Raw genomic sequence first — 11849 nt, forward strand, 5'->3', positions numbered from 1 at the left:
GGATTCCTAATTATTCCAACTGTTCACCATTCAGTAGAGATGCAAGTGTGTGAGAGTGTGCATTTTTGAATCTGTGTGTCTGTGTATATTGTGTGCAGATCTGTTTCTTGGCCACAAAGCGGCAGAAACATATTGCAGCCTATATAGTAAGGTTGTATCCTTACTCTAAAAGAAATTCCTTTATCCACATTTTTTTAAAAAAAAGCACAGGGCAAGTAAACATTTCAATAGAGGAAGAACCAAGATGGTGAAGTGAAAGCTCTAGCGATCAGAGTGCACGGTAATTTTCTATTTTTATCTTATATTATCAGACTAATCCACTTTTTAAATTACTGGTTCCAGTGCTTAGCTGTATTTGACTAATCTCCAAACAACTAGCTGAGAAGAACTCTGTACACATTACCGCCAAGAGATTAACGCATGGGAAGGAGGAAGAAATGACAAAGAATGAATTCTATCATACAGATATTTCTCAAATCATCTAAGCAACAAAACAGATGACATAATGGAATTTAAAAAGCAGGTGTCTGAAAACAAAAATGTAAGTAATGACAGCACCTACATCAGCATTATAACTAAACTCCTGGACATCCCTCGAACAGATATGAATTGGGACTTAATAAGATACAAGATGATAGTGCAGACTTCTAACACCGAGGAACCAAATTCCCTAGGCACTTTTAGATATAACAGTCTCCTGAGGCAGCTGCATGGTCAACTGCAACATCTCCTATTAAAAAAAAAAAAACTTCCAGGAAGAGATTTTCAAAAATGAGACTACAGAACTTGCATCTAAGCAAAGCTCATGGATTGCATGGACTGCATTACTAATTTTTGACTATTTAACAGAAACAAAATTGAACGTGGACTTCCTGAAAGACTCCCTTGATGCATTTACTCAATCCTTCCACAATAACTCACCTTGTTGAAATAGGAAACCGTGATCCAAAAATGCTCAAGCTACTGTAACCCGAAACACAATCTTTATAGTGATGGAGAAAAGGGAACAAACTCCTAATAAATCTGCCCTCCAAACTTTGAGGCACAGAAGGGCTGAAAATCAAGATCAAAGCAACCATGTGTTGCAAACTAATCAGATTTACTTACAAATCAGCTTTAATAGACTCAGCAGTAGATGGTGAGGTTCAAGAAAGCAATACATTATTCCCTAAGTCAGCTACTTCTATGTCATTACTGTGCAATTGACTTGGGCAAAATGGCTGCCTAGCAAGATGAACTGTACACTAATTTTGGTGACATTCAAGCAATCTATAATCCCAAATATGCTTTTCAAAATTAAGTCCATACTGACCACTTTTCTCATATTTCCACTGTGCATTTTTTGAGGCACATATCTCCCCACTCATTCAGAGATTACATCAAGATACTACTATACTTTAATTTTGAGAAATCAGGAATGGAGGCTGCTGCCCCAGTTGCGAAGATAACAAACTCTTCTTAGGAGAAGCTTATTTAGATAAGCAACTTCAGGCAGAGAGAAAAGGACAAATTTAAGATGATCTGCTGGAAGCGGAAAAAAATGAAATCTTTGGAACCTTGCCAGGTTGCAAACAGGAGGACTTAGTAAAGAAGTTAGAGGACCTTATACAAACTTAATCCACTGTCACAAGACAACTGCCCCATTGATTTGGTTTCCGTGCCCCATGCAGAAGGTTCAAAAGGGCTATTAATATGAGCTTGTCTTCAACGTTCATCAAAGACAGGCAATCAGACAAACAACTAGCTTGTGTTATTGAAGAACCCCAACTTACCACCAAGAGCTGCCCACATAGCCCCACAAAAAACTGAGTTTGCAGATCTGCACTTAAGGATTCCATCTCAGCCTCATTAAAGGACACCTGGATGTCTGATATACCATATTTTTCGGAGTATAAGACACATCGTTTTTCCTCAAAAAAGAGGATGAAAATCTGGGTGCATCTTATCCACTGAATACAGCAATTTTTGCCTCCTGAAACTCCACCCTCTTCACCAAAATGGCCGTGCATAGCTTGTACGAGGCTTTCAGAGAGCTCCTGGGGTCTGGGGAAGGCAGAAATGAACAAAAAAACTGGTGATTTTTTGCTCAATTTTGCCTCCTCCCACAGGCTGGGCATGGCCAGTGTGACATCACTCATGTTGAGGGCATCTGTGGTGGCTCGAGCTCTCTGTCAGCAAAAAACAGGTTCCCGAGCTCTGTTTTTGGCTGCGATGGACTCCTGAAACCCTCTGACAGCAAAAAGGAGCTTGGAAGGGCTGTGCATGGCCCCCATGAGCTCTGTTTTCACTGGCAGAGGCACTGGAGTCCAGCCCTTCACGGTTTCCAGGGTTTGCCCCCGGGCCTTGAGTTTGACACATCTGGGCTACAGCAATAACTTTGCCCAGCCCAACTGAATGCCATTCAACCAATATTTTCTTCCTTGTCTTTTATTTCCTGGAACATCATAGAATGGAAATCCAGAGTAGAGACCCATCTTTTCCGGCATATATCTCTAGCTATGACATAATTTTTTTCCAGGAAACATTTTGTGTTGCTAAAGTGCTAGTGAAAGGGCTTAAGACAATTACATTGGAAGCTGTGCCTAACATAGGACATGGAAGGCTTTGTGGGGGCTTAGGCATTCTAACATCTGCCTCATTACAAGCTCAAATAACTAGTTTGCAACTATGAGACTGGTATGCATTGGCAGCTCTCCTGCAATTCAGGAAGAGCCAACTCCTCGTGATTAATGAGTATATTCCACCCCTGCAAATATGATTACATATGAAACAAGGAATAAAATATATACCTATGTGGGAGATTTAAGGGTTGCCTTCCCAGTAGCATATTTAATATTAGTGGTGACTTTAACTCAAGAACTGGAGCAAACAATAAATCACTCTTTGCTAAACTCCATTGTCAGTCATTGTTTCCTGTAATAACATCTATTTTACTTGCCAATCTAAGGATGTACTGTATTCAATGATGGTAAAGGATTTTGTATTGTTTAAACTTTTACAAAACTAACTGGTAGTATTAAATGGGACCACCAGTGATGATTATCCAGTGAAGTTTACCCACCTGTCTAATAGCAATACTTCCTATTAATCTATGCTAGGATCTCCCAGATCTTAATTCCCTATCTACCTAACTTTGTTACTTTGCACCTGAAAATTTTTGAAAGGTTGTTTTTACACTTTTACCATATTGCAACTGTGGCCCATGACCTTTGCTCTATTCATGATAAATGGACCTCTCAGGATGCAGCAACAATCACCAACTTTGAAGGGGCCAACCAAATCTGTACTCAGCCATAGTGGATAGCAAGATAATTGTAATAGTTCTGGCTAGTTTCAATAGCCTAACAAATTATTTCAATCATTATTAACTGCCCCCCAACCTATTATAGTTAGGCATGATTCAAGAACATGTCATGTGAAGCTTGCAATTCTCTAAATTGTCCCCTAAAATTATTTTGAAACAAACAAAATTGAAATTTTGTTCAGTTTCTGACCTAGTGAATTTAAAAAAATAGTACAGTTAATCTATAAAAAAAAGGGGGGGGATGCAATGGGGTTATTTGGTAACTCTTGATTGTGGTTATCAGTGCAAAAAATCCTGCCATCTTTTAGGTAATAGTAATTCCATCCTTTCCCAATAATGCTAGTAGCTCTTCATTGCATACCGTTTTGTGGCCCTACGTGGGCAAACAGAGAATTCCCTGACGACTTGGGTGTAATTTCTTCCCCATTGAGCCTGTCATATGTTCAGAGATCAGAAATATAACTCAACAGTATAAACTAGGTAAAAGCCCCATATTCAAAATTTATAATGTATGATAATATTTTTTTTTTTTGAAATGTTGGATCTCAGTGCTAGCTTCACTTTTCACAGCAGAAGGTCATTCAGCCATGATACCAAAGGATTGGGGCTTGACTATTAGCATACCAAGAAGGGCAAAAGGGATGATCCAGCTAACTACCGCCCAATCAGTTTGCTAAGACAGATTAGCAAAATGTATGCCAAATATCTGCAGGAGGCAAAACTAATTGACGGGCTTGAATCTAAGGATATCTTTAGATATCCTTTAGATATCTTTAGGCTGGGTTTAGAACAAGACGATCAAAGAGTTGGTACTGCGATACCTAATACAATTCAGTACAATTCTTTTATGCTGCATTTATCAATTTCAGATCAGTTTTTGACACAATATCTAGAATTAAATTAAATTAATTGGCATAGATTAATTAACTGTCATAAATTAAGGCATAAATTAATTTAATTGGCATAAATTTAAAAAGACCACAAATGACAAATGTCTACTCCTGCTGCTCATCAAAATGCATGAGAAAACTGATTAAGACTGATGATTAGGTGCAGTAGTCCAGGACATGTCACAAAGAAATACCTGTAAGGAAGGGAGGTAGACTGTACTGTGTATTGTTTCCAGATTTATTCAACTATTATGTAAACTCGTTAATTCTTCACCTAAGTAGCCCTGCCTTCCATCCCCCTAAATAGCCCAAAGACATATCAGTTTACTTCTGTATGCCAATGAGGCAATAATCCTGTTATTAACCTCCACTGGCCTTAAAAGAGCTCTTGGATCACTTATCATCACTGCACTGAAGAGGAACTAATAATAAATTATGCTAAGACCAAGATCCTTACTTTCTCTAAACGCCCAAAATAGAGAAGCTGGAATTTAGGTGGGCAGTCCATTGAACAGGTTAAGATTTTTAGATATCTAGGAATAACTTTTCAAGCCTCAGGTAGCAGAAATGAACACCTGGATTATGTTTCCACAATGCACAGAGATCTGCACTAATTACATAAACATATTACTTTTCCAGAGGATCACAGTTTATTTCTGCTGCAATTAAGTTTTTTTGAAGCTAAAGCCCAAGAGCAATTGTTATATGGGGCTCAATTAAGACCATAGAACAGTATGATCATCTTAGGAAAGATTCAAATAGAATTTCTAAGCTTCCAGGTGACTCGCCGTGTTCCAAATGCAGTACTTCAACAGGAAGCAAATTCAAAACTAATATCTGGATAAACATCTTACTACTGATTGAAAATACTTCACCATTCTAGCATACTGGCCCATTTAACATTGACAATTACATATATTTCTGAGAAATAGCAATCCAAAGGAAACTAAGATAAACCTCCAAGTGCTTCAACAACCCCCTAAAAAGATGCAAATGACCAGCTATCTGCAAGGAATATAAATCCTTCCATTCCCCACTACCCTGTGAGAGCTGAAGAAGCTTCTTGGATGAGAAATGAAACGTCTTCAAAAGAAAAAACAAGAAAGTCCAGTTGCTTCCTGAAAAAAGCACCTTTGGGTGAGCCTTTATAGTTCTCTAGTGATGTCATCCGAAAGTTAAATCAAGCCAGATCAATACTAAGGCAAAGGATATAGAAGGTCAAATATAGAAGTTGCTGCTTTTTCCTCACAACATAACTGGAAATTCAAATATTAGTCTAAACCAGTTTCATATTTATATCATATCACAGCACCCCAATTTAGGAGAGTTTTATCCTTAGCTCCATTTAATATTTTCCCCACAGCTATCCTGCGAGAGAAGTATAGGAAAACCCCATATGAAACCCAATAGTGCCCCTGTGATATGGGTGCTATAGAAACCACAGCCCATGTTCTTTTGTATTGCCAGTTCTACAGGGACCTTCACAAAAAGTTGATCACAGCTGTTTTATTCAGATTGCAAGGCACTCTGATAGCTTTTATCTGCATTTATGTTAAATAACACAGATAAACTTATTTCTCTAAAAGTTGGAAAAATACGTGTAAGGTTGTTAATAGTTTTTGCTGTTAGGAGATAGCAATCATTTCATTGATTGTATTTTTATTGGCAACGACTGGAATAAAGTCTTTTTGACTTCGTTTTCAAATGCAGTAAGCTGTTTAATATCAACCCAGAGTTGTAATGATCTAGTTGAGGGATGATTCACAAGATTTTGCTTTTTATCTGGATTCCATGTTTTCCAGCCACAACTTTTCCATTTCTCCAGTTTTATCCATTTGCATTTAAGATGATATGTGCACAACCAAACATGTAAATAGTCTTATTGACCTCCATTACTGGAGCATGGTTACTGGAGATTATTGTTGTTGTTGTTGTTGTTAAATTTATATGCCACCTAACTCCCAGCTACTCTGGGCATTTTCCTATTCTTATTATATTTACAAAAGAAGAAGAAAAATGCCCATCTTAACCTACCAAGCCAGCTTTCTGTCGTGCCTGCTGCAGTTCTTGGATAAAACCCTGCAGTTCGTTTCCATCCATGTATCCATTGCCTGTAACACCAAGAGAGAGAAACACAATGGTTAAAGCTCTTAAGTGGTGTCTCTCTTTTCCCCCTGCCGGCATATAACCATACTTGCAAATTAACAGAGCAATCCTATGCTTAGATCAAAAATCCCACTGTATGCAACCAGACTTCGGGCAATACTTATAAGGGTTGCCAGTCTTGGTTTCAGCCTCCCTGAGAAGGATGCCCCGTTTCCTTCTAGATTACGCGACCGTGTGTTTTACGGGAGGCGCTTCGGACTTTTAGAGGCTTTCAGCTGCCGAACGGAGGGTAAATAGCTAGAAGTCCCAACGCCACCAGAGCGACCGGCCGCTCGGAGGCTGGTCCGCCCTCGTCCTTCCGAGAACGTCGGTTTTCTCAAACGTCCCCCTCGTTTCAGAGGTAAAGAGGTAAAAGTTGTAACTTTGCGCTCCACAAAGTTTCCTGCTTACAGTAGAGCAAGGGGGAGGAGGAGGAGGAGGAGGAGGACGCCGAGTCCCTCGCCTAGTCTTACAGTTGAGCATTCTCAACCCCCTTCCTTCCTTCTTTCCCCCCCTCCCTCCCTTCCCCTTTAGTTCCGAGCCTGACGGGGTTAGGAGAATGGAACAATGCTGTAATCAATCACCATCAGCGTCGTAATGGCGCCAGATCGCGAAAAACTGGCTTGCCGACACCGTCGCCTCTTGCAGGTAAGCCTCCGCGGTCATGGCGCGAGTCTTGGGCAACCGGCGGGCGCAAGCGAAGCAGGGAGGTCAATGGCGCGGTTGCTGGGTGCCTCTGTCCGCGGTGCTGACCGGCTCTCTGCCCGGAGAAGTTCTCCTCGTTCTCAGCCGAGGACTCCCTATTTATTCACTTCTTTGCCTCCGAGCTCCGCCCTTGGAGCGCTCCCTCCCTCCCTCCTCCCCTCTCTCTCCTCCCCCCCCCATTGATCTTCCTCTCTTGCAAAACGGGATGGTCTCCATAAAGCCAATTCCCCTCCCCACCGAATCCAAAGGGCTCAACCTTTTACATCTTTAATGCTATTTTAAAAAGTAATGAAGACCTTCCAATTCCGGAAACTTCCCACCTTCCTCTCCTACAGGACCACATTTTCCACCTTAAATAAATGAAAACAATCCAAAGGTCCATGTGGCCCAACATTTCTTCAACTTGGTGCAGATATGAGAGAATGTGATCTCCACATCTGTGGGCCAGGTTGGGATGTATTTAAATGCACCCATTGATCCGGGACTTCTGGAATAACAGGAATAAAAGGCCTGTTAAAGTTTGCCACCCAGGCAGGGGAAGAGGAATTGAGCGGATAGAGGAATTCAGCAGGCAATTTATCTGAGTATTTTCCACCAAGAGTAAAATAATTTCTCTAGCAAATTGTCTTGATTGCAGAATTTCCCACTAAAGGGGATAACAGCATTATAACTGAAAAAGACTCTGAGAGAAGTTCCTTCAGGACATTATTCCTCAGTATTTAATTTCTAATATCATACATGCACGGGTTGGCCACACAAAGTACTCTACCTTTTGGGGATTTTCCCCCCAAAATTTTCTGTTTCTTTGAAATACAATCTAAAGCAAATTCTCTTCCTGTAAACCGAATGAAACACGTGACAATGTGTTTGTCTGGCAATAAGAAAATATAAACCTTGGTTATTCCAGCTCCAGTGAGCCAAGAATGTAAAATTCCCACCAGATAATAACTGTTGATATAGTTCTCTCTATGAGTTACGTCATTTATCTTCTCCCCAATCAGGTGTTATCCAAATGAGTTGGATTTCAGCTGCCCTTATCCTTGGCCATCACAGTGTCCTTGCTGGCCTTGTTCATATCCTTCCAGCTTCCCCATTGATTTTGCTTGTTGCAAATGGTGATCACATAACTGCAGGATGCTGTGACCATCATAAATGCATGATGGTTGCCAAGCACCTGAATCAACATCTCAAGAGTTTGCTGATGCTGTGACAGTCAGAAGAAATGGGAGGACAGATCACAAATCATTTTTTTCCAGTACAGTTCAAACTTCAAATGGACACTAAACAAATGGTTAATAAGGATTACTTATACTGTAGCTCTTTAAAAACAAACAAACCCTCTTTCTGATCTTGTCCTCCCAAATCATTACTTGTAAAACACCAATTCATTGTGAGAAAGCAAGAAGGCATAATTATTCCACAGTGATGAATTCAGAATCAATAGCATGAAGATATTTGTGCAGTCTCAAATAATTTATGAACCATAGGAATTTAAGGCTATTACATATGTATTCACAACATTTGCCACGTATGGTTAAAAGAAGTGATTGGAAATCATTCTGAGTCATAATCTTTGAAACCCATCAAGTAGTAGATTTGCTTGTTTTACATATAACAATCATCCCAGCCATGCAGAGTGCTATTAAATAGATATTTTCATACAGCCCAAAACTTTTCCCAACATAGAAACATTCCCAGGGGAATTTCTGACACTTGATTAAGAAAAAGCAAAGAAAAATGATGGTCAAAAGTGTTTAAATCCATAGACGCCTTAAGGAACTTTGCAACATATTTTGCTGATTAAAAGGCATCTTGGTTCCCACAGAGGCACAGAAATGGCAGGGAGTTAGTTGTCAGTTGTGCCAGCAATGCCTAAGAGAGAAGTACTCTCGATGGATAATGAAATTGTGTTTGTCAGAAGGCTTTCTGAGACCAATCAATGTGCCTAAAAGAGAGAAAGTTAGAAGGCTAAGAGATGGTACTGTATTATGAGGACATTTTCAGTATGATGACCTTTTATATCTGTCAAGTAAGTTAAACTTCTCAGCCCAGTGCAAACTTTCATCTTGTAGCAGCAATCTTAGTAGAAATTCAAGGTTGAATCAGTTTCCATTGTCATCTTCCTTTGTTGATATTGGTAGTAGCTGCCGGCAGTGTATGTTGAACAGAGGGCATGCATTGTCTTCCATTGGTCTCTCTGATCCTTTATTCAGAGAAAGCTGGATGAGTTCAGATCAATTATTCTTAATTATACCTATACTGAACAGTGAACCTTTTCCAGAATGAGATATTTTTTTATAGGCAATAACGAACTGTGATAGTGTTTCCTACAGAATTCACGGATTTTAGTGTGTGTTTTTTCTTTTCATGGGTGAACAAAATGCAATTTTACATTTTATGTACTTGATTGATCTGCAGTAGAACTATTAGTTTAATTGTTACATTAATCAGCCCAAATTATAGTCAATTAACCTGTGGAGTCCAATGTTTATTGGTAAATGCTAATGGATTTAGGCTTTTGTTTATTTTTTAAAAACTTTTATTTCTATTGTGAAAGTACAGAAAGAAATGGAAAATAATAGTATATTAAAACAGCATTGCAGAGAATATTAATAATCCCTGAATTAAATTTGTATTAACAGTTCAGCATTAACAGTTTAAAACAATTGGATATTTTCTACAAAAATATACATATTCATTTATGGAATGTCCTGTGTAATAAATTAAAACAGAAGTGTTGCAACTATGAAAATCAAACTGTATGATGATGATGTTTGTCCATCATGTTTGAAGAGGACCTTGACATCTAATAGTTGTGGGCTCTCCACGATGTGTCCGCAGGTGGCTGGTAAGACCTATATGGGCATGAAATGTTCTGCCACATGTTGGGCAGACATGTGTGGGCACCATTGTTGGAGCATTTGCAGCTCTGGCTTTGCGGAGTGCTCGCTTATCTTGTGCTATAGTTGTTCTTCTGTCCTCAGATGTCTGGCAGCCTTGGTGGATCAGCGTGTGTCATGTTGAACAATCTTGTCCCAGGGTTTCCCAGGAGGTGGTGTCAATTTCCAGGGACTTAAAGGAGGCTTTCAATACAATACAATACAATAATAGAGTTGGAAGGGACCTTGGAGGTCTTCTAGTCCAACCCCCTGCCTAGGCAGGAAACCCTATACCATTTCAGACAAATGGCTATCCAACATCTTCTTAAAGACTTCCAGTGTTGGGGCATTCACAACTTCTGGAGGCAAGCTGTTCCACTGATTAATTGTTCTAACTGTCAGGAAATTTATCCTCAGTTCTCCTTGATTAGTTTCCACCCATTGCTTCTTGTTCTACCCTCAGGTGCCTTGGAGAATAGTTTGACTCCTTCTTCTTTGTGGCAACCCCTGAGATAGTGGAACACTGCTATCATGTCTCCCCTAGTCCTTCTTTCTCTTAAGCTAAACATAACCAGTTCCTGCAACCGTTCTTCATATGTTTTAGTCTCCAGTCCCCTAATGTCTCTTTGTATTGTTCAATGTGTCTTTGTATTGCTTCATTTGTCCCCCACCCCACCCCACCATGCAATCGCTTTCCTTGAGACAGCTCACCATAGAGGAAATGTTTGGGGATGCGATGGTCTGGCGTCTTTGCAACATGGCCTGCCCAGCATGTCTGGGCTTTCATCCGCAGGGTGTGAACTGATGGCAGACCTGCTCTAGAGAGGAATTCTGTGTCTGGCACCTTATCCTGCCACTGGATCTTCAGAATTCTACGGAGGCAGGTCATGTGGAAGTGGTTCAATTGCCTAGCATGCCTCCTGTATACAGTCCAAGTCTCACTGGCATACATCAAGGATAATGATGCAGGAAAGGTGAATGTCTGCATTCATGCATATGAAAATGAATCTGTACTAGTTCTCTTATATTGTGGGAACCACAACTCTTGAACTCTTCCATGCAGGGCACACTCTGATTGATGAGTAAAGAAATCAAGTTTATGTTCCTTATAGAGCCATATAAAGAGATGAACCTGGGCATGTTGGTCGATTGAAACTAATTTTGCTCATGGACATAAAGGAACCAGGAATTTACATGGGAGAAATAATTGAGTTCCAAATCTCCATTGAAATAACTTTTAATATCCTTAGAGAGAAATCATAATGTTTGGAAGGCTGCAAATTTAACTTGCACTGTATTTTAGGAGTAAGCACATTAAGCAAATATGAAAGATAAATCCAAACATACATGGGCAGACCCCATACTGAGCAGACCCCAAACTATTGGTTTCAAAGATTCAGAGAACAAAGTAAACCTTAATGCTTAAACACAATTGATGCATACAGAGTGAGGAAAAGGAGCAAAATGTAAGCTCCGGTATGGAACAGGATTAAGACATGGTTAAACATTTTCCTATGTACTACTTTCCCAAAATAAATTACATTAGGTATTAAAGATTTATGGGCAATAGAGGACAAACAGAAACATAAACCAGTACCATTGGTTATTATTTCACCATTATTACACCATTACTATTTTATAGGAAAAATTATAGTTGCATTGTGTTACTTTAAGTTTCATTAAGAATCATAAATGTGGAATGTGGATAGAGCAATTATTCTTCATCATTGAATCTAGAATAAATAGCACAGGGGTGGTAGATTTCTTTGTGTATGATCTTTAATTGAGCAGTGTACCTTCTTGAGTTTCTTTATTCCACTTTTCAGTAACAATCTTTCATTCATTTTCCTAGCTAGCAAGACAGAGAGCAAAGTACCAGACAGAGAAATAATTATCTTCTACAAATAGCAAAAGCTCAGTGTTATC

At 39.5% G+C, this 11849-nt stretch overlaps 1 protein-coding gene across 2 annotated transcripts in view; it reads right to left on the minus strand.

The window, feature by feature from the left end:
* CALB1 (calbindin 1) overlaps nt 1-7093 on the minus strand; it is a 53265-nt gene extending 46172 nt beyond the window's left edge. For both annotated transcript variants that reach the window (XR_014175203.1, XM_081950833.1), the window contains exons 1-2: nt 6924-7093; nt 6229-6305 (exon numbers count right to left, since the gene is read on the minus strand). Coding sequence is in view for 1 of the 2 variants with exons in the window: in XM_081950833.1 (XP_081806959.1) it covers nt 6229-6305; nt 6924-7005 (159 nt within the window). In the remaining variant the exon portion in view is untranslated. The remainder of the gene's footprint in view (nt 1-6228; nt 6306-6923) is intronic.
* Nucleotides 7094-11849: the final 4756 nt, after the last annotated feature.

This window comes from Natrix helvetica (assembly GCF_964273705.1).
Source record: "Natrix helvetica genome assembly, chromosome: 4".
Classification (NCBI taxonomy): domain Eukaryota; kingdom Metazoa; phylum Chordata; class Lepidosauria; order Squamata; family Natricidae; genus Natrix; species Natrix helvetica.